General features: G+C 43.8%; 1 protein-coding gene across 1 annotated transcript in view; it reads right to left on the reverse strand.

Moving 5' to 3' along the window:
* The window catches only part of efl1 (elongation factor like GTPase 1), an 80,066-nt gene that overhangs the window by 36,826 nt on the left and 16,229 nt on the right, over positions 1-27,011 (reverse strand). The window contains 3 exon segments of the mRNA XM_030119166.1: positions 12,810-12,945; positions 17,349-17,512; positions 17,657-17,799. Coding sequence (XP_029975026.1) covers positions 12,810-12,945; positions 17,349-17,512; positions 17,657-17,799 — 443 coding nt within the window.

Consider the following 27,011-nt stretch of genomic DNA (forward strand, 5'->3'; position numbering starts at 1 on the left):
TGAATGTTTAATGATCTGTTTTTAAAGAACACTTTTATATATATATAGATATAACTATCTATTTCAGACTGCTGGACTCTTCCAATGTGATGAAAAGACATTCCTTTACAGAAACAGAAAAGTGTCTGTGAAGGAGCAGAAGCTGGCCAGTCGAGCTGGACGCAGTGATTCTGCTTCCTGTGTTGATGTTCAGTGTTTATGAATAATTCAGACAAGAACACATCTTTACACTCTGATTCAGTGTAACTCATATATATGTGTCTCAGCTTTTGTTCCCTCGCCTCTTTGTTTGGAGTGTAAGAGCCAGACAAGTGAATGAACACTTTATCCTGTCATTAACTGCTCGCTCACGCCATCTATTGGCGGCGCGAGAGGCGCCGGCGTGCCTGTACTGCATGGCTCAGACAAAGAGCGAGGAGGGCAGGCGGCCAACGGTCCTCACGGCAAACAATGGAGATGACGGGATGAGAGGGAGGAACGGAGATGGAGGCTCAGAGGCGTCTGCGATGTTGTGTTCCGGGACCAGCCGGGTCCTGGCTCGGCGCCGGAGAGCGGCGACGCGGTGAAGGTGAGTGGGAAATGTGGGTTCACAGCCAAACTCTGGGGCGTGTGCTGCCCTGCTCCGCTCCGCTCTGCAGCCACCTGCCTGCAGTCAGCTGCCAGGGGAAGATCCCCCCCCCCCTCCTGCAGTCTATTTAGGCCACTGACTTTCTAACTTCTCCATTCCTCAAGCTGACCCACCTACATCCTCCCTCTGAAGCTTTCCCAAACTGATGAGGAGCTACGAGGCACAAATTCAGAAACGTTATGTTTAACATTATATCACACTGCTGCAAATATAAAGGCGACATCTTCAAGTTAAACTTTAACATTCTGCAGTCTGAAAAGTACCGCAGGCAGACATGCCCATTACCGCTGGGTCCGGGTGTCAGTCATAACCCCAAAGCTATTTGGCACAAGTGAAGAAAGAAGAAACTCCACCACTGAAAAACAAGGATTCAGGACAGTTTCATTCAGTGGAATCAGAGAAGGTTCCAGAAACACGATTTCAGATTAACTGTATGGGTTGTGAGTAGTTACACCTGAAATAGCCTTTCCTCGTTGTTCACCAGTTTATACACACAGATTAACCAGCCAATAACACCAAACCCACCATTAATTTCATTTAGTCATAGTTAGTTGGGAACAGTTCTTTTCCTGGTTCTACATGAACATAATCCACCGGTTTAAGGCACCATACGGTGACAGGAAACCCAAACCGAGACTGGGCTAAAACAAGGATGAACCCAGTTAACCAAGCAATCACACAAACACACAGGAGCTCTTAGGAAATATTCTTCTGTACGTGTGTGTGAGCAGATGGACAATAACAATATTTCCCTCCAGAGTTTCAGGAATAACAGTGCATATTCTCCTGACTTGGTGGTTTTGAGTAGAAAGTTACAGAGAACACCGGTAACATTTTGAAAATCAGACGACAAAGTATTGCCATGTATGTAAATGTGAGAAATCCCCCCTCAAAAAAATACAATAACAGCACAATATCACTTAAAATGATGTCATGTAAACTAACCTTAATCGCTCACACACTCATCTAGAAATCAATAATTAAGTTAAACACATTGAGACCTGGAATCAAACTGAGGGATTTCTTATTGTGAGGTGACAGAGCTAACCGCTGTTCTCCCTCCTCCATGAATGTCACGGTGAAATCAGCCACTTTCAGAAACACACATACAGGTCTCACATATGCCGAAGCCATCAGTGCTTCATTCATTCAGCTGCTTCAGGAGGCAAACAGAGCAAAGATCATGCATGAACACGTCTATTTTCACACAAACTGAACTTCTGCGAAGTTTAAGACGGATTATTGATAAAAAAAAATCAACTACTGTGTGTTATGGGAACAAATGAGTGTAACATATTGCTCAAAACGACAAGAGGTCGGAGAACAGTTCATGTTTTTCAATTCATGTGGAAAAAAAAAAAAAAACTTCATGTGACTCTTTCTAAGCCAACTCCGTGAATCAGGTAACTAGTTCTAAAAACTCAACGGGTCTTTTGATGTCAGGCGGCTGGAAAAGGTTAGAAGAGGAGGGAAATCCCCTCTTTTCCATTCCTCCAGCTATTTCCTGCTAACTCCATCTTGAAAAAGGAAATAAAAAAAATCTGTTCATGTGTGCTTCCAAAACATCTACGTTTCATTTTAGGAGGAAAAGCAGAGAAGAAAATCTAGATCAGGCAGATACGGAGCATGAAGGAGAGACAGGAGGGAGGGAGGAAAGGAAAGCAGAGGTGGAGGAAGACAAAAAGGGGGGGGGGGGAGGAGGGGGCAATAAGGAGGAGGTGGTCAATAAATTTCCAAGGGGAGAGCGGAGGACTGATGAGGTGGAGAGTATCTGGTGGCTGTGGGATCCCAGCAGGGCCCGGCCCGGACTGGAAACTGTGTCAAGGACGAGTGGAGAGACGGATGAGTCAGGAGCATCTGAAATCTCTGCGCCGGAGCCGGAGCGTGCACGTACGTGAAGGCAGGCCCGGCCTGCGGATCCCTGCTATCTATACACACACACACACACACACACACACACACACACTCGATGCAGTCAGCATCACTCGGCTGAGATGAGTCAATGCGCCTCCTCTGATGTAAAACAGCCACTGATACTGGAGAGTTCTGCTCTTCGAGGAAATGAAAAATAAACGGCTGAAACTATGCAGGGGTCGGCGACGCATCCTGAAAACCTCATTCACTTACAGGAGCTACAGTGCCAGGCTGCGAGCGCTTCATTGATTCCTCTGCTGGAAATGATAAAGTTCTTTGTTTCGAAATGTCCCGACGTTAAAGCTGTTCTCAGCTTCTGTCTCAAACCACTTTAGAGATTTCTGCAGACCCAGACAATCGTTCCTCTATAAATCAGAAATTGGTTTGTTTTCTGGACGAGGGCCAACCATCGACGGCGGCTCAGATTTTCCTGCTAACTCTCCCTTTGGTCGTTTTGTTTAAATAGATAGCAAGTGTTTCCATCATCGACTCTTTTAAAGTAAACTGAGAGACTTTCCAAACCTAGAGCATTGCCAGCCAGACCGACATTTATCCTCTTTCCCTGGATGTCGATACAAGCGTCCTTTAATAAATAAATCACATGAAGAGGTCGAAAAATGAAGGAGGGCTCATGCTGATGGAAGTCTGAGATGCGTTGAGCAGACTGGACCGTCTCCCCCGGCCGCCATCGTCTGTTCGGGCCTTACTGGTCCTAATTAGCATCGCTGCTTTCAGGAAGCTGGGAGAAACTCCAGTTTCACTTTCGGTTTCAGGCGCCTCACCCAGACAAAGCTTCCCTTCAGTTTCCAGTTTCCAGTGAAGTGTTTTTTTAAGGCAAGTTTTGAACCGAGAGACGTAAATAAAGCACATGCTGGACAGCTGTCGTGTCGTATATTCTGCCACTACAACAACGCCGTGTGCCGTGCTAAATGCAGCGTTGTCCAAATTGGATTTTCGTGGTGTGAGTTTCACCAACTAAGCACTCGCAGCAGCCTATAAAATGTATAGAGGTGTTAAAACATTGGCAGGAAGTCCTCCCTTAAGTACAGTTCTAATAAACCGTGCGGATGCGTTGCTGGTGTGGTGTTTGGCTCTGTGATTAAAGTGTGAACACAGCCCGGACCAAACGCTTATTGAACCACGTTAAAGAGCGGCTGCAGTCTGAACAGTGCATGTGAACAAAGAACCATGCTCACTTCAAGATTAACTCGGTGTCGTCGGATTGGTCAGGAGCAGAAAACACGGCTTAATCTTTCATAATTCTGAGGTCTGTTGATTTTGTTTAGTTTAATCCGTATAAATTCGATGTCCGTTACCACTATTTTCTACAGCGTGACAAACCCAGATGATGGATCTGAGGAGTGTGGCAGTTTCTCAAGATTCCACGACGCTAAACTGAGCTGAAAGACGACACCAACAGCAACGAAAACTTAAAACAATGTAAAAAAAAAAAAAAAAAACCCAACCAAAACACATCAGCTAAACTAAACAAACATGACAGACGCAATCACTGAACCACAAGTGAGAATGATAACTGAGAACAACAACTCCGACATGTCAGACTGTCGATTCATTTATTTATTTATTTCCCCTAAATAAAACCTACAAGTCTGATGTAACCAGGCTGAAAACTTTCATAAAGCAAACAGATCTGTCTTGACAAGAGATTAAAGAGTGGAGCCAGTCTGACAGCGAGGGGGTGTCGGAGTTCGCCGTGCGGAGCGGCCGGAGCGGAACACGACAGGAGACGGCGGCGTTATTCAGGCTCTGGTCTGAAACTGCACTGAGATGAACCCAGCCGGCCTCTGCCGTCGCCCCGGCGCGGCCGACACCAGTAAAATCATTCAGTCGGCGAGCTCCGCTAAAGATCTGGGTCGCGAGTCACCGCTGGCACGCAGAGAGAGCAGAGCAGCCTAATGCAAAGCAAATGTTTTCATAAAGTCGCTCCGTGTTGAATCAGCATCATTCATTTCCCTCAGACTCCCTTTCTCTCTCTCTCTCTCTCTCTCTCTCCCTCTCTTTCCCTCAGGAACGCCTCGGATGACTCGGGCTGCGTCTCCTCGGGCAGCTGCTTCGCATTAGGACCCGATGATTAGAGTTCGGCGCTGCCCACGTCTTTAACCCCTGTGACAAACCGTTGGCCCGACTAAGCTCGCCATCAAACAGCGCCGAGCCGCCTGTGTACTCTCCCCTCAGCTGCAATCACAGATAAATCCCAGTGCCGGCTGCATGCATGCTACTAATCGAAAACAGAGAGCACCGCTAAACAAAGAACTTTTGTTGGGAGTTTCCACAGCTGCACGAGTCCAAATACACACAAGCATGTTTCTTCCTTTTTTTTTTTTTTGAGGGTAACAAACTTATAGCAAAGAGTCCACTGCCAATTTAGGGACGAAAAACACTAAAACACTGTCAACTACTGTGAGGATCAGTCAAGAGAAAGGTTAAATCAGCTCTCGGAGCCTCCGGACTGCGGTTTACCATGAGTGAATGCTGCAAATGCAATAATATATGAACCGGGGACATCACGGCATCGTGTCCTCACTCTGAGCCCATGTGGATTAATCAGCTCCTATAGGAGACCGTCTATTCCGGATGCTGGGCCTGAACTGAAGGCTGACAGTAAGAGAAAGACAAAAAAGGCTACATAGTTCTTTTTAAATAAATAACCTGGTAGCAAAGGATAAAGTGTGAGTAATGACAAATAAAGTCTTTACAGTAAAATTCGGTACAAATAGGAACTACACCTGAAGAAGCGAAGCAATAGCCTCAGTAATAATCTGCTGGAGGAGGCAAACACTCAGACTATCTCACCAGAAGATCAGGAATCATCTTCAAGGTACAACTTTGTTTGCTTTGTTGGGTTTTTTTATTTTCTGTATTTTTGTCCATTCCACCAACTGATTTATCTTTAAACACTCTCAGTTGTTGGAACTGTTCTTTTACATTCACTGTATCTCTGTAGTTCAAAATGAGAAGGATGGAAGGCTTCAGGACAACAAAATAAACTGTATTCTCCTTTTTAAAACTGGTTCTCCATCAGTAGAGACTTCAGTCAGAAACAGTCGGACATCAAAACTCCCAGACGACTGTATCTGCTGATCTTAGCCTGGTTTAATGATTTGCTGTTAAGTTTGTCGCTGTGTGCCAGACACATAATTTATCTGGTTATAGATAGAGAATCTTTTGGATATCATGAATACTCAGTCAGTCCACAATTATCGCTGTTATTCAGTTTTGTGGTGAGGAAAATCCTCTGCCTCTTTAGGCTGATTTAACCCATAAAGTTGATCAGCAGACGGATGATAGCAGCTACGTCTGGTTACTCACCTCATTTGACTCAAAGAGAGCCTGAATGAAAGAGCTCCTCAGTTTAATAAAAAAAGAGCCTTCACAGAGCCTAAACTACACAATTTACCTGTTTCAAGTTTCGTCTCATCCCAGAAGCAAGTGTTGGCTGGACTTCCTGATATTTTTAACTATCTTTAACATTAATCTTACAATATTTTGCATAGATATGGCTGGAGAAACGATGTGTTATGTGTATATATTTGTATCCTTCTCTTATTTATTTTGTCCGGATTGCTTCAGAAGTCATCAGGAAATATTTATGCATGGAAAAGCTCCAGAGTTGTCCAGCTGGCTTGTAACTTTTAAAATCCTCTTTGCTTCAGGACACCTCCGAACCCAGCGGAGAAAGCTCCACTTCAGTAACGGGCCAGCAGCTCACATGTGGCTCGTTTTCTGTGTCTTTTCAAAGCTTTTCTCCGGTGTGATCATAAAACTCGGGGATAAATAAATCAAAAAAAAAAAAAGGTGAGAGGGGTCACACTAAAACAATGTACTGTTAAACTCCAAACTCCAAATTGTTTCCAAAAAGAAGATATGAAACAGCTTGAATAATTCAGAAGAGTGTTTTTAAAAGAATCCAGATTAATGAAGGCCACAAGAGTGTGAAATCTGTCTGAACCCAGAGGACTGACGGACCTGACGGATCGTGAAGAGCCTCTGAAGTAATTCTGCCTCGACGCTCGGCTCGGTTAGGAGTCCTGACGAACCCGTTTGGCTCGCGCTGACGGTCTGAAAGGGGAGATGAATCAGACGGCCGCACGCTGGGAGCGCTTATGAGAACGCCACGGGAAAATGGGAGCCGCAGGCCGGCTGGATGCTGTTAAACTTTGGGAGACAAAGTCTGATAGTTAGACTCCTGCAGGAGCTGCTAATGTGAGGAGATGAGGGAGACGAGGAGACAGCGGTCTGGAGGAGGGATGGAAGCTTCTGGGAAATATCACTGCGTTTCCTCCACTTCTAGGAGGAATACCAGTGGGTTTTTTTTAATTACTGGTACAATTAGAAAAAAATTAAAGCAGCCTCCATCCATCTTCTGTAGGATTTTTTTTAACCTTTTAACCTTTTTTAAATCTCAAGGCTGGTGTAGTTTCATTACAAAAAAACAACAACAGCTCCCACTAGTGGCCCTACATGATAACTACATCACTTAGAGCACTAACAGACGGAGTTTATAAAATGTTGCCGTATAAATACGGAACTTTTCTGAAACGAAAAATAGATGTGTCCTCACTTGAAACATGGTGAAAACGAGGCCTTAGTGTCATACACGGTATAAACACAGACAAGCCATTTCCATACACAATGCATTCATCGCAAAGGAAGGTGGCCTGTTAAAAACTCTGAATTCTGGAGAACAACCAGGAAATAAAGTGTCAAAAGTAACGGCCAACAAAACTATCCCTTATGGTAAAACTCCCCGCAGATGCAAAGAGAGATTGATTAAAATCATCACCTGATGCATTTGCTTCTTTGAAATGTATTCTGTATAATCTGTGAAGCCATTGGTTTTGTGATAACTGGCTGAAGTAACTGGAATAAATGTGTCCGAGGCTGATGCCCCTGTGGATCTCAGTCGAGGGAAAAACACTTGGTGCTGTTGGAAATCCTTTTTCAGCTCCAAACAAGAGTGTCGAGCCAGTCGTGTGTGTGTGTGTGTGTGTGTGTGAACCTGCATGTGGTAGAAACTTCAATCGCTGTCCTCATCTGTGTTGGATGAAAATGATCAGCGACTGGGCTGTTTTAACAACACCCCCCCCTCGGCAGCTGACGTCCATTAAAACCTGGCACTGGCGCGCAGCGGGACCCCAGTAAATGACCGATGCTGCAGGTACCGTTTCAGACCGGAGCATGATGGGAGGCCTTCATTTCCTGAGGCTGCTGTTCCCAACAGCTGGCAGGAAACTGAGCAGGGGAGGCAACACAATACGGGACGGTGCTGTACAGCAGCTGCCGCTCCTTTGTCTGTCGGCCTGCCTGCGTGTGTGTGTGTGTGAGAGATTTCTGTTACTCATTTAAACCAACCGTGATTTAGGGGGTCTCACTCACATGACACACTCCCTCAAACACACACACACACACACACACACACACACACACACACACACACACACACACACACACACACACACACACAAAAGGCGAACAAAGCGCTCTGTCATGCAGTGTGCACCATCATGTGGTCGATGAGGAAATTATTTTCCCCCCCACATCAAATACTGGAGTGTGTGTGTGTGTGTGTGTGTGTGTGTGTCTTCTGTCATCGGCTAATAGTGGGGTCTAATCAAGGCCAAGCCCGGCGAGGTTTACACACTGCTAACTTCTTCTGTGTCCACAACCCAGTAACAGGACAGGGATGACGGCTGACACATGGCCTACGTGCGCATGCACACACACACACAGGCGCTCTCTCTCTCACACACACACATACACACACACGTCACAGTGTGTTTTCACGGCTGTCTAAAGGGCAGGACTTGTTTCCACCCTGCACTGGTTGAACTCGGTGCTGAGTCATGGAGCTTCGGAGCGGATCCTCGGGGAAACGATCTGACCACGTCTGACTTCACCGGCACTGAGCATCACAGCCAACAGGAAAAAAAACAGAAAGTGTTTCCCTCTTCTCAGCACCATATCAGGGTTTGATGGAGCGACCAGCTCTCAGATCGGACGTGGGGAACCGGCCGCTCTGCGGGCCATAAGTGGCCGCTGGTTCCGTCTTTACTGACTCAAATTCCAAAAATCAATAGGTTGATGGATTCGCAGGTGACGGGAGAGGAACAGACTCACACGAGTGGCTTCAGCTACCAACATGTTTTCCTTCTGTTTCTCTGCCGCTTTGTTAGACATAAAGTTAAGATAAAGTAGTGAAATATGATCCAGCTTTATTTAAACAAACACTGGCTTCACTGTGGCTGTCTCATCATCCCTGCATAACTTAATGCAGTTTCTGCCAGAAAAAACTGACTTGCCATGCATTGTCCGGGCCTGCTGCAAATTAGAGGTTAACTGTCTCTGTGCCGCAAATGCCTGCAACCACTGCCAAGGCAAAAAAAATAAAAAAATAAAAATCATGCCCTCATTTGCAAATAAATTATTGGAAAAAGTGAAGTGGAAGAAGCTCAGGTTACCCCTATCTGAGCCAGTAACGTACCACTGAGTGTTGATTCATATAGTTCAATCCTTTTATCCAATAAGGAGCCGTAACCTTTGTACAACTTTGGAGCGGCTTACTCACAAGAAACGCTTGTTTTTTTGGCTCGCAACATGATCAAAGTTGCCAGTCGTTGCTCAAGATGTTTGCATTTACGGCACATGTGGAGGAGGAGACAGCAGAACAATAATGGAGCAGGAGTGTTTCAGCCTCTGTGCTGAACCTTTTCACTTCCTTTCACTTTCTAAAATCTCAAGAGGAAGCAGGGGAAACCCAGGTGCATGCACAGGGAAAACATGCAAACCTCACATAGGAAGGCCAGGCCTTCAAAAAAAACAAAACAAAAATCTGAGGTGCATATTGCTATGAAAATATCACATAATAGTTGTAGGGTTTGTTAAATCAACAGGAAAAAAATATGACAGTTACAAAAAGCTATATTTTTTACATACAGGGTCAAAGTTCATCCACAGGAGCAGCTGAAATGAAGTAGGCTCCTCTAAGTGTTGACATGCTGATCCACAGCACCACAGAACTAATGGGTTGAACTGAAGACAGTCAGGAAGTTGGATCAAGTCAGAGATCGCATCAGATATTGACCTTTTCTGATTCTATACTGCAGCGCCGGGATGAGAAGTCAAAACTGGAATCCACGCCCGTCCCAGCTGTGGGCTGAGTGTCTCAAACAAACGAGGAGCAGAGGGGGCCGTGATGCCAACTCCAGGGCAGAATGTCTCACTGATAGCTTCCCGCGGCACATTTTGACCCCCGCCTATAGCAGATGATGGCCGGACGTCGATATCCTAATGCGTGGCTCCTTCATAATTCATGCCAGTCTTGTGCAGGTCAGCCTTCCCTCGCAGTGCTGCCGCCACTCAGAGCGCCCTGGAACATGAATGCCCGGCCGGATCGATACTCCACCGCATTCCCAACTACACACGTCGGACATGAGAGTGCGCTCTTATGCACATGCCGCCGTGATGTAAGAAATAAATATACACAGCCAGTCTATATCCGTACCACCACTGGATTATTTTAGGAGACACAAGTCCCGGAATAAAGAAGAAAGGTTGTTTCCCAAAAGTTACAGTAAAGCCTTTCAGCTGTGACTCATTTCTGTCAACAAACAGCAAATTGAAATACAACAAAACCAAACAGCAACTCCACCAAAAAGATGTGATAGACCATGAAAACTACCTCCAGAGTGAGTCTGCCTGCTTAAAGCACATTTTAAAGAGAGAAAAGAGAGAGAAAGAAAAGGCCTCTGTGTACTTTTACATAAATGAGAACAACATCTGGTGAATTCCAGTCAGTTCGGGGCCGTGGACGGGCCCCGGCTGCAGTGATTCAGTCCCCTCCCAGACCACAGGACTCACTTGAAGTGGTTCTTCTGATTAGGAAGCCCCCTGCTCGCCTCCTATTAGAGGTTTACCAGCCACATCCAGCTGAGAGGAGAGGAGAGGAGGGCTGAGGTCAGGCCGGGACTCACTGGAGCGATTATACCTCTGGCCTGGTCTGGGAAGAGCCGGGGATCTGAGAAGCTCGGGCGTCTTCACCCTTCAAAGTGCCAACCTGACCCCATGTGGACGAAACGGCCAAGAAGATGGACGGATTCGGCAACAGGGACAGTGGAGGTGCAAACGCTGAAAGCTGAGCTCCTTTAACTGTTCAAAATGAAGCAAAGACTTCCCTTCGTGAAACAGTTCAGTCAGAGAAATGTCATTGTGCTGAAGCTCAAGAAGATCTCCAAAGATCCCACTGCCTAAAAAAAATCTACAGCATGTCTGATGAAACATGGATTAAAGGTGATGAGGAAATGTGAGCAGTAACATTTGCACAGAGAATGAATGTTGTGAATTTTAGTTGAGTTTTTAATGTGACTATTTCTCAATTCAACTTCTTCTTTAAATTCATGCTTTCACATTTTGTTTATGGCCCAATATCAAATATTTACCTCTATCCAGTACTTAATAATTTCTAATGAAAAATCTAAATTAAAATCAAATAACTTAACCTGAAATATTGAACATTTTATTGTGACTGAACATGTATGACGACAGATCCTATCAAACCCTTTAGGTTTTATGTCGTCCTGTTAATTCTTTCAGCTACATCTGGACTGACTGTACTAAAACACACACACACACCGTTTAACGTTGATCTCTACACTGCTGCAAGCCAGCGAGGCCGGAGCGTGCGGGGAGGACAAGTAGCAGGACTGTCCACGTTCAACATCACTCACATCAGTTCAGTTTCCAGAGCGGAGAGACTCTGTGCACGTTAGATTCTCCGTTATCATGCAGGTTGGTGAAAATTCCAAGCCTGAGATTCACATTCTGCGGACGCCGACAGGATTTGGGAGGTGAAATTCCCAGAAGCAGAACTCCTCGGCTGTTTGTGACATGTAGATAAATCAATAACCGCCAAGTGGAGAAACAAAAGCTTTCCACGAAAGCGCAAGTGATTGGAGCAGCTCCCTCCACTCCCGCTGTACGGCCGTCCAGCGACAGGCTGATCCATCAGCGTGTCAAACATCTGGAACACGAGCTTCTCACCGCTGCGGAACATAAACAGGAATACTCAATAAAAGCCAGATACCGAGAGCTGGAATTACAGGGAAAACAGAGCAGAAGAACTGACTCGCTGCACTTTGTTTTGTTTCTGACAGCTCTGCGGACATAAAATGGAGATAAATGCAGAACTTCCAGTCAGGAAGTTCAGGATTTACACCGATGGAAACGGTAATCTGCATGTGACCCTGAAGTCTCACTGCTTCTCCTTTTTTTTTTTTTGTTTTTTTTTTGATAGATCCTCGAGATGCCCTGACCCACTTTTACAGCCATTACAATTTAGCCCTCATCAAACTCCTTCACATCCTTACAGGCGTCCATTTCCTGCCTCCGACACGTCGACGCCGAGGACAAAATGTTCCTGCGCGGCTCATCCCACCCACTTACCGGCGATAATGAGGGTGTTGGGCTGTCAGCGGTGATCATGTTAAGGCCGGCTGCTGCATGTAGGTAAAGAGCCTCCGTCACACCGGCCGTGTTTCAATGAGGGGAAAATGGACTTAGCTGGAGTTTTGAAAACTTTTTCATCTCACATCTGAAAGGCTTCGTCAGTTCTGACTCGTCTGCAGTTCAAGTCGAAAACGTTCCTTCAAAGGTTTTTCTCAAACGTCCTTAGAGATGACAGTGATCGTCTTGTCTTCAAGCTCATGCTTTAATCACTGAAGTGCAGCTGGTCTCCTTTGACTGGCGTCTCCAAGAAAATTAAAGAGAATTTGTGAAGCTTTTGCACCAAATAAGACAATAAACTGTTCTGAATGGCTCATTTAGCTACGGGAACAAAGGAACAATGCAGGAAGAAATTCAACAGAACAGGTTTTATACAGGCTTCATCTCAACGAGCTCAGCCTGTATCGTTCTAATCTCATAGTGACTGATCTTTGGAAAGCTTCTTCCAGGTTCTTTGACAGTGTGCTTGATTTCACGTTAGCGCCTCCTTACATTCGAGATTAAAGAACTTTAAACAGACTTCAGATTCATTTAAGCTTCATGACCTTTTAAACCCCAGAAGGGATCAATATCTAAAAAAAAAAAAAAACACAAGAATGTTTTCCTTGAAAACAAAAACACTCCTCGGAGTCTGGAGACGAGATTGGAATAGAATGAGTTTTGATGGCATAATCTGTAACCTGGTGAGACTCTAACTGACACCAAATGAAATATGAACCGTATGGAGCAAAGAGGCGGACGTATTTACCCAGGACGTTTCCTGCAGGCACCTCCTCCAGCTCCTCCAGCTCCCGGCCCATCAGCAGGTACAGGCTCTCCATGGAGCAGCAGGACAGGTGGGGGACGTCCGGCACGCAGTCTGAGGCGACGCATCCGTCCGGCAGCTGGGACGGATGAGAGACAGCATGAGCCTGAAGAACAGAGACGCTTCGGTGTGGTCACATTACAAGAAACAGTCATATGTGGTTGATACGAGCCTTTCCTTCCATCTGGGATGAGCAAAGAAGGTTATTTGGTGTCATTAGAAGAGCTGAAAAGTGTCAACCAGCAGACTTCCAGGACTCCCTGCCTCAGCAGAACCTCAATCTAATGAAGTTATTGAAATAAAGTCCAGTAACGAGCAGCCGATTGCAATCAGCTGTGCAGCAACAGAGAGAGAAATAAAACATGCAGGGTGGCAGTCCTGCAGGACCAGGTTCGCACACGGCCACCAAGGTGTTCTAAGACTGAGGCTTTAAACTGATTCAATGGATCCTGATGTCCGGGGATCAATGCCAGAAGACCGGGGTGTCAAACATAAGGCACGTGGGCCGAAACCAGATCGCAAGAGGCTCCAATCCAGTCCGCCAAACCACCAAGCAAGCTGTAAACCTTTAAAACATTGATTAAAAAAAAAAAAATTTTTAAAAATCACTAAATAACATTGTGAAGAGTAGCAGACAACACAACACTAGCTGTGTTCATTTGGTCATTTTTCTGTCCGTCAGATCAAATTCTTTACTATTCGAGGAGCAAATCAGCCTGTTTACTTCAACACTGAAATAAAGTAACTGGAATATTCTCCTGGATTATATGTACCAAAATGTGACCTGATCAATTCCAGGGGATCAGTCCCAGAATGCTTTGCACAGTGACTTTTGTGGTTTGTGACATATGCACAGAATCACAAAACTGACCAACCAGAAGACCGCATATATCAAAAAGAGTATTAACCAGCTGTTACGCCTGTGGTTCTTTTTTCATTTTTTATGAAACAGAAACATGCAAGAAGCCTTCTCTTGGTGCAGAGTTTAATCAGGAGGAGACGCTTTGTGTGTAACGTGTTTACATCATGTGAGGGAACACCTCACTGCTGCCAAACTAGCCTCAAATCCATGTTGTCAGCGTTAAGTCTGTAAAAACATGCACAATGCAAACAGACAGAGGAGATGCCTTTTGTACATCTCACTGCATTTTACACCAAAAGGTTTCATTAAAACAGCCGTATGTTGAGACTGAAGCCACTTTTAATACTAATTGTTTTTCTGAAGATATAGGCAGCTGCAGTTAACTCTGCACCACAAAGAAGAAAAAGGTTAATATGGCGCTACCTAAATCTACTTTATCAAAAAATATTTCACAATAAAAATACCTTTACTGTGCTGTGTCTGCTCTACAGAAATACATTTGAATGAGGTAAATTACCACAGAAAGACCCATCCAGCATCTGAACTCACACAAAAGGCCTTCAATTCAATTCAGTGGAACACACAGTGGAACTGATTAACTATCTGCAACGCGGTCGTCAGGGCTCTCCCAATGTTTTGAGTGGGGAAAGTGTTTTCGTTGCATCAGGTTTGTTTAAATCTCCAGGATGTGCTGCAGTTTCTTTTTCTTTTTAGGGTCATTCCAAAAGACTTTTAATGACAAAACTGTGCAGCAGAAGCTTTGAGCTGCAGTAACCACTAGAAGAATAAAGCTGCTCCCACATCTGGTTCTTCAGCCTCACAGTTTAGACAGCACATTTTTAGTGACTTCACAGTGATCCTGCCACATTCTCTGTGGTGAACGGCGTTCCGCGACCGGCTCGGGACCACTGTAGGCAGTGTTATTAAAAAACAACCCTCGTCGTCTGGTTGCCAAGCTGCAGATTTCACTGAAGTATTGACAAATGCTCACTGATCTAGGATCAGCACGCAACCGCAGCCTCGTGATCCTGCAGCACTTCATCGACATTACAAAAAAAAATTATTTCAAATGTTTTTATTGCTGTTGAAGTCGCAAAGTTCAGTTTGAAGAAGACGGTAAATGTTTTGATGCTTCGATTGGTGAAAATACTCCATCGGGGGGGGGGGGGGGGGGGGGGGGGGGGTTTCCACAGGCAATCAATGGTGCCAGTTCATCGTATTCTGGCTGAAGACGTATTTACGAACCTGAACTCTGCAGGAAATGCCAAGAATGTGTGGAATCTGTCACCACAAGCATTGATTTGAATGTTTTCCACACAGCCAGTGTGTCTGAGACTCTTTAACATGCGACTTAACCGTTTTGTGAAACTGAGTCTGTGTTTCCTCAGTGCTGTAAACAGCCTTTGTTGGACTGTAATATTTGATCTGCCATATAAAAGTACGGCTGTGAAATGCAGCGACTGTCCACCAGGCCCCGTGAACTAAACAATGAAAATCAAGAAGTCGGCCTCTAATTTGAAACAGATCCTGATTTTAACTGGTTTGATTTTCAATTACTGATAACAAGGTGAAAAAAAAAAAAAAAAAAAAGAACTTTTAAGAGTTTTAAATGAACCTCCGTCAGTGTTCTGGAGCATCGGACAGCACTCATCAAGGATCGAAGAAAACTCCCTCTCGCATCCATTTTATTTCTCTTGCATCACACTGCTTGCGTTCAGGCTGAAACCTGTGATTTCCTACATTAATAATGATGGTGCTGCTCAGTAAATCACCATAATTATTAATTCCATTTGAAATCACTTAGTCTGCTTATATTTAAACAGATGTAAACAAATGAACTGAAGGGGAATAAAATGTGACTCATACTCATACGGCATGAGAGAGTTTGGCAATATGTAGCCCTCATATGTTTAATTGTACATCTTGGTTCTAAAAATTATAGAATAATTTTAAAAAAGTTACTGATAGCATATGTACTGATGTGGCCTGATTGGTGAAGAGGTTCAATGAATAAAATAACTATCCCATCTACGATTTCTTGATAAGCAAACTACACAAAACCAGCAAAACATTTCATTTACAAGGAATGTTACAGTATTTATCCACTGATAAGAGAAATATCAAATATCACACTATTGGAAGGTTATTGGGGGTGATTACATTGAAAAAAGCCAGAATTACTACATTGCTGTCCATTATCACAGTACTGGGTGTCACACACCCCGATCAAGTAGTTCGATCCAAAAAAGAATTTCAAGTCTGCACCTTTGTAGAAGAAATCTCACCAACTCATTCTACAAACACTTTTCACATTATTTAATCTAAATTTTAGGTGAAATAAAATTTTCCAGATACATTTCACATTGAATAAGGCGAGCAAGGTATCTTCTTTGATCAGACTGTCACACTTCCAGTGATCCATTGTTCATCACATCATTTTAAAGTCACCTTAGACCAATTAAAAACACAAACACTTGCAAAAAAATCTAATATATATGAATCGTCTTTCCTCTTGTTTTTGAGACTTTGCATGTTTTATTGGCTGCTGCGGTGGATTTCCAGGACTCTGGCTGAGCCCTCAGGACTTCTCTCCTCTGCTGCACAAAACTTTGTGATTCAATTTCTCTACTTTGTAGGGATTTTTTAATAATCTTTGTGCCGCCTCACGAGCCAGTCTGCAGAGTGTGTGTGAGTGTGTGTGTGTGTGTGTGTGTGTGTGTGTGTGTGTGTGTGAGAGAGAGAGAGATCATATAATGCGCTTTCAGATTCCCAAATGTGACAGAGCCATTCCTCACAGTCTCCTCCTTCTCTCTGCTCCTTGCTTCCAGAAGATAAACAAGCAGTGACGGCTCGGAGAGGTTCAGCATAACCTGCCGTCAATCAGCCGGGTCTGATTCCCCCCGTCGGTTTGTGTCACTTACAATACCTGTCAGGGAGTGTCACGTCGTCTTTACAGCGCCGGCTTTGCTCGCTGCGAGTAAACATGAGCACCAAACAGAGCAGAACTGAAAGACAACAATGCGCTGTTTGTTGTGGAGAGACGTCCGACTGAATGAAACTACAGGCGTTCGATCGGCCCGGCGACTGCAGGCGCTACTCAGACACACCGGAAAAATCACAATCCTGCAGCTAGAAGACTGCGGTTTGTGTTTTCTTCCTGGTTTGGAAGGTAGACCAATAATTCAGATTGTTCTGCCACAGAAACGAGCCCCATGTTTAGAGGAAAGCGTAAATACTTAGCACAGAGGTGTCAAACGTCAGGCTCATGGGCCAAAACTGAGACCTGGGCTGAGATATGGGTGAAGGTCAAGCACCGCTAAAGCACCACAATATGAGCTAACTCAATAACTACACCAAAAACCGCCAGGGAATATTTCTGAACCGGATCAAAATCTGCCCAACAGGAGCCTCCAAATGTTCACACTTTTTATATTTCCTTTGCTTAAAAGAATTTAAGGCTTTATTAGAATCAAATTGTGGTATGATTGAATTAATTCAGCATATCAAGGTCACGTGACAGTTATAACAACGTAATAACTATAACCATGCAGCGTACAGTAGATGTTCAGTATTTCATTTCAGCAGTCTAACACAGTGGCTTCTGCCCGGAGAGTGTTTACCATGCTCAGGCCCTGGGCGGGGTCGTACTTTGGTCCCAGTACAAATATCCTTTGTCCTCTTCGGGCGACGCCGCTGTAAACCCGGGCAAACGCCACAAAGCTCTCCTTGGGTTCTTCGTCCTCCTCAGGCTTCGAGTCCTTCAGTGTCAGATTCTCCAGCTTGGCTAAACCAGAGAGAGACAACAAGAACTTTTAATTTTGACACGTTTGATGCAACTTTGCCACTTTCTTTACACACATTTTTGAAACTTGTTCGACTGAGAGCAGAGCGAGAAGGCCGTGGTTGAGCGGAGCGGAGCGGCGCTCACCTGGGCTGAGTCCTGCCGGTTGTTCATCCTGCGCCACACCCTCCGACTGGCTCGCCTCCTTCTGGCTCTCGGCCGCCAGCCGGTCAGCGTGCCTCTGTCTGGCCACCTCTCTGCGCTGGGCAATCTCCTCCTGGGTTAACGGCCTAAACACACACAGATACACACTGGATCAGAAACAAACACACCTCTAGACATAAATAATAATATTAATAAACAAATAAGTAAATAAATAAATGTAAATAATAATAAACTAGAATTTGGCACTCAGAGAGCGCAGACCTCCGCCACAGGTCAAATCAGTCACCAATGACAATAAGAACACCATATATAATAAAACAACATTGTGATCGGGGGTGTGATCGGAGCGGAGCGCTGCGGCGTGCGGCGTGCGGCGCGTGGAGCGGTGCGGCGGGCCTGCCCAACTATGTGAAAGACTGCCCTATCTCTCAATGATAAAGAATCCTTTAAAAAATTCCTGGATCCAGACAGTGAGCCGGATCGTCACCAAAATTTAATGGATTCTAAGTTAGCCCAAGACCCACCTTTCCACAAAGTTTCATTGCAATCCGTCCATAACTTTTTCCGTAATGTTGCTAACAAACCAACCAACCAACAAACCAATGTGATTACATAACCTCCTTGGCGGAGGTAATAAATAAGTAGTACTATTATGGTGCAGTGTCAGTGTTTTTCTGCATATAGTATGAACATGTAATGATCATAAATGAGTCCTGAAAGTAATTTCTTTGTGCATTACAGCATCAAACAAAATCCGTTTTCTCTCATTTAAAATTATTTATCTGTATGTGAAAACAGTTATAGAGCTGCAAACTTGGAAGTTATAGTTTCCCCATCTGCTAATTTTCCACTGGAAAGAAAAAAAAACAAACACTCATCGCAGCGTTGGTTTAGCTACATGGGGGCTGTGTGTTTGTGTGTGTGTTCAGTGCGGTGAGTACGTGTGAGTGTGCGCTGCCCTCCTCAAAAGGACCACAGTGACTATAGCAACACAGCTGCTCACAATAGGCCTGAGTGACGGCATCCACGCAGAGTTCAGCTCCATGATGACAAACCACTTAAAACAGCCCATAATTTAGTCCTGACAACAGCGGCGGCCGCGCCGACTGGCGGACTGATTGCACCTCTCTTTAGCATAAATGGGATATAAATGGGGGCCGCAGCCTGAACTCGGGATTCAAACAGGAAACCGCAAAAGAGCAAAGCTCGCTGGATGATGGCTGAGCTTAAGGACAAATGACTCTGAACCGACGAACGGCTGAAAGCTGCACGGCTCGGCTCAGCCGCTGGAGTTCACGGGTTCTCACATTATTCCCTCAAAATCCAAGACGACAAACAAACCGCACGCGGACAGCTGTTTAAGTGACGGTTATCGCTTTCTTTGATTATTTATTTCAGCTCAAACATCTAAATAAACACCCCGCTGTGCCCGTGAAGCCTCACGCTTCCCGTCATGTGTTTCTGTTTTTTCAGTCCCTCCAGAGGTCAATTCACTCGCTCATTGGTAATAATGGGAAAGCCAGGGCTTGGCTTCGGGCCTCGCCTGCTGCGGTTATGAAGTAATGGCTTCCAAACACTGGAGCTGAGCGACCGTGACCACAAGCACAACCTCCCAACATTGTAAAAGAAAAGGGAAAAAATGTGCTGGAAAATTAAAGAAGATATTGATATTAAAGCTGTCTATGAAAAGCACTTCATCACTCTCTATTTTTCCTGTTCAAAGGGGTTTTGATGGAGGATTTCTTTCTTTATGGCTCAGATGCATGAAAAAATAAGCAGTTTCTGACAGTATGAAGGCTCAATACTGAGATGCAGTGATAACATGAGGAATTTAAAGGTATCTAAAGGTTAGGCAGTGGAACCACAACACACAGTGATCAGTTGAAACAAAAATGTGTATTTTTCTACATCGCACTTACATAAAACTGTTCATTTGATGCTTCATGGCAGAAGCAAGCAGCTCGTTAATCGTTCCATGTCTGATGGACAGATTCAGTTTCTATCATCATGTTAGTGAAACCTTTAAGATCCAAATAGGCTTGATACTAAACCCACAGACTGAGACTTTCATTAGTTTTTTGTCTTTTCCGTTCATTAGGGATGTTTCCATCAAGTGTAACAGATAAAGTAATACCCCAGACGACCTGTGGAGGCAGTGTTGAGGGCTTTAGCTCATGTGAGACCAGCGAACGTAACAAAGAAAACAACAGAGTTTCCAAGACAAATTCAGGGAAGACTAAACATTTGCCGATTCAAGCAAATCTGCCATGTGGCCTCAGCTGGACATCCGGACAAAGGAGTTTAGAATTATCTTCAGTAGAAAAGTTATGAAGCACATGAAGCAGCAAATGATCTCCTCAGGTCAAATTTTCAACACAAAAACCTGTTTTAGTACCTCTGAATGTGTTTCTTCAATAGTTTGATACGGTATGCACTGCCCCCTACTGGACGTGCGGATTAAAAACCACAACAAAAGAGAAGCATGACTGTGTCCAAACACATAAAGCTATGTGTATGCAGAAAGGAAGCTTTTTTTTTCTTCTTTTTTTGCATTTACAGTTACAGCGGCCCCCATGAGTTTCTCTCAGAACCTTTTCATACGCAGCGTATGTGCATTCTGCCTTCAGCTTCAGAGGTTTTCAAATAACACATTTGACATGTTTTGCCAGCCTGCTGATGAAACATGAAAACTGAGACAAACTGTTGAGATTACTTTCCTGAAAAAAAACAAATGAATTACAGAAAAATGAACTTCATGTAACTTTTACACTTGGAGATTTTTGTTTGTTTGTTTGTTTGTTTAGGTTTATTTGAGCATTTGAAAATTTGGTTAAACCAACTAGTACAATCTAAAACAAAGAAGATACAAAAAGTAGAAAACAAGAAAAGAAAACAAGAAGAAAGTCAAATAACTCAAAAGGAGTAGGCTGAAGCTACTGCTTATATATGCCCACCCCGGACATTACAGTCTCATAGTGCAGCTACGTGTACTCAGACTTACGTGAGAACTACAACTGAAAGTATATTTACATTTTACATGCACATGAACCAACCCATAGAACCAGAACCCACAATTTCCATCCCAGCCACGTACACACTGTAGCGCATAAGTGTCTGTCCATGGATCCATTTACTTATCTTGGGGATTAGTTCACTCATTGCTCTTTAGCATATTCTTTAAGTGCATATATTTTGTATAGTTTTTTGAATTGTGATTCACTACTGGATGTTTTTAAGGTGTTGTCTAATTCATTCCACGAGTGCACGCCTTTTCTGGTGATACATTGGCTCTTCAGGGTTGTACGCATACACTGGACTTTAAGGTTATGTTTCCACCGAAAAGTGTATCCACCTTCTCTTTCTAAGAACCTGTTTTGGATGTTTCCAGGAAGTTTACTATAAACGGCCTTATACACAATTAGTAGGGTTTTCAGCTTTATAATCTCATTAAGTTTTAGAATTTGGGATATTTGAAGATTTTCTCGCGCCAATAAATACTACAGAGCTGCTGACTCTGTCCTGTTCCCTCTGCTGCCCGTCAGCTTTAGTTTTACCTGAAGATCCTGCCAACAGGATGGGTGAAAGGAGAACGCTTGAATCAAGAATTCTGCTGGTCTGAATCCCTCTGCTGACAGGACACCCAGAAAACCCCTCAACCTCAAACTGTCATCTGTCAAACATCCAGATCACACGATCCAGTGAGGGGGGGTCCTGGAAGGGGACGACTGCAACACACACTCCAATTCCTTTCAAAAAGTTAGCTAGTAACTACAAGAACTGACATTCACTGACCTGAGTGTCACAGACGGTTTTGCTTTATTTCAGCTGATTGCATTTAAAAGTGTTTTCCTAAACGTGCTGCTTTGGGAAAGTTTGTTCACATTTTCATGCTGAAAACTAGAGTCTGAGGAATAAGCATCAAAACCAGAGTAATGATCGATCTGCACGTCTCTCTCACAGCAGGTAAGATGTAAAAATCCCTCGTTCTATGTTTCATCTGTCTACAAATGTAGAGGTTCAGCAGTGATTCCCAGAAAAAACTGACTCAATCAGGAAATAATCATCCTTCATGTGAAGTGCTTTCATATATATCAGAAAGGTGAATCATTAGTGACGTCCTCCAGAGTAAAGCTGCATGCTGCGATGCTATAAATCAATTATCTTGTTCTCAGCAGAGAAGACGGCCGCTGAAGGTACGGAATGTACCAGATCACCGGAACGAGGAAGGAATTGTTCATGATGAAGCCATTTACTGTATAGTAGGGCTGAACGATACGGGCAAAATTTCATATCTCAATATCCATACCAGATATCTCGATATCGATACGATATATTACAATGGATTCAGTGAAAGTTAAGTATTTTTCAGAAAAATAAAAGCATCATAATACAAAAGGATGTAAAAAAAAAAAAAATGCAGTTTTATTTATGCAAACTCACTGCCACTACCATCAAACTCGATTGTGCAGATTCTGCAACCGCCCTGCCATCAGCTGTCAACCAGTAAACGAGGTTTGTGGTTGGCTGGCCTTACCTGTGCATGGGCGAGCTGACATGCAGGGCAAGCAGGGGGAATCTTGATATCGTTGATTTTGAGAAACTAATGTCCTGAATGTTCATATCGCGATATCGATATGATAACGATATATCGTTCAGCCCTACTGTATAGCATGAATACTTGAATACTTGAATACACTAATCGATCTCAAAGACGTCATCCTGATGCTCTGCAGCGTTCCTCTGGCAGAGACGAACCACGAGTCCCTCACTCAGCCACTGATTCATCAGAGATTCAGAGAAGTTACCACTCTCTTCTGTTCAGTCTCTATGTGCTAGTTCAGGTTCAGACAGATTCCTGAGATGTCATCAGAGTTCGGCTCTCTGAGGACTCTCTACAGCCTCTCCAGCACCCTGACACTGAGGACAGTCAGAATGCTGTCCGGTCTCTGGACTCCAGCTCCTCTGAGCAGACGGTTCATAGAGTGGAGTCTGGAGTCACTTCCAGGATTAGTCTAAACTGTACCGGCGCACTTGGTCAATAACAAAAGCACAATCACTCACAGATCACTCACCAGAACACGATCGAAACTGGTCAAAGCCCAGAAGAAAACACATCGACCACAAATGGACCAGATATTCTTTTAACTCCAGTATCACTACGTTATAAAATTACAACATCGAGATCAACATCTGATGTGAGAGTGTCACAGCCGAGTTAGACTTTTATTTTCTTGCAGCCGTCAAAAAGATCAAAATGAGACATTCAGTAACTATGCCAATAAATTCAACTCTTGAAATCTTTTCAGCATTGTTTAATAAATTCAATTAATTCTATGACAGTGCTGTAATGTAACAAACTGTGGAGAAAGCAAAGCACTGTGAATACTTTATGGATGCACTGCGATGTTCAGCGCAACCAAACCGCTAATACACCGTAAAATACTCTAACTGCTGATGCCTCCATGTCACTGGCTTTATCCTGAGGTCTATCCAGTCACCTGCCGGAACCCCCTCCCGGGCTGAAGGTGTCACACACACAAGCCGTGAGCAGACAGAGCTCGCTCTCTGGTGGGCTGCCACAGAAATGTCAGCGCTGTGTAGAAGTGCCTGCTGGTAGCAGGAGAAAGAGGATGGAGGCTCCTGCAGGCTCATTAGCTGAGAGTTTGGACAGGCTTTTCCCTTCCTGGCTCACTTTCTGAGCTGACCTTTCCTTCTGCCTCTCCATGTGCTCGCCTTTCTTCTCTCTCACCGGTTTCTTCTTCTCCATCCTCTAACCCGTCTCTGACAGCCTGTCTATATCTCCTCCGCTCTGCTCGTCATCCCGCTTTCCATGTAGAGTCTGCAATTAAGGATGCAGTGGAGTGACGGAGGGAGGAGAGCAGAGCTGAGGAGGACCGAGGCGGGCTGGCTGCTCCGCTCTCAGCTGGAGATGCAGGAAGCGAACGGACAGGAGGCGACGCGGTGACGTCTGCAGAGATCACAGCGTGGTTTCCAAATTCAGACCTTGAAGCAGCTTGAAGAAGAGAGGCGTGTTACACTCCTCAGACCGTGCTCAAGGTTTGTTTGGCCTCATAAAAAAAAAAAAAAAAAAAAAAAGAAGAAGAAGTCTGACCTGAGATATTCAAGTAGGAACATTGAAAATATTCATTGATGTGACTCCGGCAAACACACTGCTTCACAAAAACAACCTGAATCAATCAATCACTTACAAAAAGGCCATTTCGGCTGAAGCTCATTAAAATGTTAATTTACTTCAGTAATTCGATTCAAAACGTGAAATCCATCCAATTATTAGACACAGATCATTTCAAAGCACTACTGAAGTAAATACATGAACTTTTAATAATATTAATTATAGCCGGGCCGTTAACGGCAGTAGTGTGCTGCGTTACCGCGAGACTCTTATCGCGCGAGAAAAAAAATGTCATCGTTCATCTGTATATCAAAGGTGGGTCTGGGAGCTGGGCCTACACATGCAAGCTATGCAATTCTTTTTGATATATTTTAGTGTGGATGTCTGCCTGGCCCAGGCTGGATGAATAACGCTGTGGGGGGGGGAACAAGCCGAACCTGTCCTGCACCCCGAGAGTCTCACTGCGCTCCTGCTGAGCGTCAAAAAACACACACGCGCTTTTAGCGGTGAAACACGGTCCATTCCTCATTATTTGCCATATTGAACTCGGCCAAATTGTCAGAAAATCGTGAGGAAAAGGCTGGTATGAGACAAGAACTGAAATCAGGAGCGCAAATATGAAAAAAAAAGAAAGTGAAACTTAAATCACGTGTTTTGCCGGTGCACCGTTTCTCCCGCTGGGCCTTCTTCAGGCGCTGAAAACACGCAAAATAAAGTACATTTCCCTTCAGCACACAATCTGGCTTCATAAAGGTAAGGATGAGGCACAACTCGGCGTGACTGAATTTATCCTGCCTTCTCTGTCTGAGAGTCGGCGATATGATGAAGTTTGAGGAAGGGTTCGCTCATAAGAAAATTCCACTTTTCATCTGTTTATGACTTGGTTGATGACACATGAACACAGAACTGTGTCAAATTGCCTGTTACCTGTGATGCTGCTGATTATTCATGTCTGATTGAATAAACAGAAACACGTTATTGAGGAGTTACTTCTGGTCATTATTTATGTAACACACACACATTTTGAATGGCCTCGGCAGACTTCAAACGAGCCATTTTAATCGCAATAACTCCAGGATTGGGGTGCAATTAATCGCGATTAAGAAATTTAATCATTGCCCAGCTCTAATACTAATTCTCATCGAGGTGCTGTAGAATCTGAAGCATGCAGTTTTCGTCAGATGATGTGTTTTTGGTCTTGGGCTTCTCCCACTGTTTTAGAAGTTTACTTGTCATTTTTGCCATTGCACTTCAGAAGTCTTGCATTTAAAGGTTTTTTAAAGGTTCCGTTTAAAGAAGCGCTGCACGTTGGCCCTCAGGCTGAGAGCCGTCTACATGGCTGCCATGGTGGCTCCTTTATCCAGCATCTGTCTGCGGCTTGTTGCATTTCCCCGTTACTTTCTTGCATGATTTTTCTTACTACCACAGAACTGTGAGCCAGTTTGTGTCAAACACAGGGGTTTGTCTGGGCAGAGGGGTTTTATGATGCAGAGAGTGAGCCTAAAGCACGGCCAGGAAGCATCAAACTACCGCACATTATAGAAAAATGCACCGTGAGTCATTTCTTGTCACAAGGGCTTAAAAAAAAGCCATCTGCTGGCTTTAAGGTTGTTATTGAGCGTTTCTCAACAGCCTTTTTTCAGGCACATTAAAAAGGTTGACATGTTTAATGTTGTTTCTCATCACGTCTCATGTGACAGACGCCGATGGAATGAAGACGCCAACATGTGGAAGGAGCAGCTCCTCATACGCGGCAGCTTGTCCTCACGTCGTACCGATCCGTCAGGTTCTTGGACCAACATGGCGTTGAGGTCTTGGACTTGCCTCGTTACTTTCCTGACATAAAGTCAGTGGAGCATCAGTGGGATCTGGGTTCTGGGTCGGCTCGTTCGTCACCATCAGAACAAGCTGTGGAGAAGCTCTTCTGGAGGAACGGAAAAATACTCCTCGGAAAGGGGAAAAAAAATATTTCAATTTCCCAACGTCATCTGCAAAGAGCAGAAGCGCCACCTTCCTGCTGCCTCCTGTGAATAATCCTAATATGGACGACACACTCCACACCGATCAACTGAGCTTTCAGCATTTTGATTAATAAACAAAATCACAATCAAAATATATGTAACTTTTTCCAGGATGTGCACGATTAAAAAGAGAAGTTAAAGATCCTTTTTCAATGATGTGATATTTATTGCCAAGAACAGAGAACTGTACAAGTGAAAATACATTTTATTTCTGCTCTTAGTGTAATTCCACAGGTTTCTAAGCAGCTTGGCATTTTGGAGATTAATTACTAATGCATAAAAAATGAGAAGCACTGAATCAAAATATTACTCATTGACCGATTTTTTTCCTTTTTTAATTCTAGCAGTTGAATTAATTCCCAATATAAAAATATACTAATTGCAAGATAAGTCGACCACGAATCCATCAAAAAGTTTCTCACTGACTGTAGCTTCATTAATATTTGGCAATCTCATAGATCTCATTTTAATCATTTTCAATTTACTTCTAGATTTTATTTACAGAATACAACACAGCTGTCTTAATGTAAACATCACCTATAGCTGCTGTTTTACAAACTCTCCCTGACGGAATGGCTTTGAGGAGAACTTCAGTTTCACAAGGACTCAGTGTTTTGTCTGCTATTCTCAAGACATTGGCTTTATATATATATATATATATATATATATATATATATATATATATATATATATATATATATATATATATATATATATATATATATATGTAGGGGTTATTTTTTTTTTCCAATTTTCCCATTTGCTTCAGTGGTTTGGCGGGCCGGATTGGAGCTGCTTGCAGGCCACAACTGTAAACATTTACTGAAAAGTATGAGATCAATCAGACATCATCTTCCTCCTTCTGCTGAACATAATATCGGGTATAATATCAGGTTAAAGTTAAAAAAATGAATCTATGACAAATAAATACAAATGAAAGAGATAAAGAAAAAATCCTTCATTGAAACTACAGCTGAAGAAGAAACTTTGGATTTCATTCTTGTTGAAAACAATGGAGAATCATTTCGCTGAAGCAGCGCGGTGCACAAAGACACAGTCCAGACACATGAGCTCATTCTGGCCCATTAACAGAACACACAGACAACTGACCATGAAACAACAGCGGGACAAACAACATATTGACGGAGGAGATCAATCCCGGTCTCCTCCGAGCATCTGCTTC

Source organism: Salarias fasciatus, chromosome 1 (genome assembly GCF_902148845.1).
Source record: "Salarias fasciatus chromosome 1, fSalaFa1.1, whole genome shotgun sequence".
Lineage (NCBI taxonomy): Eukaryota > Metazoa > Chordata > Actinopteri > Blenniiformes > Blenniidae > Salarias > Salarias fasciatus.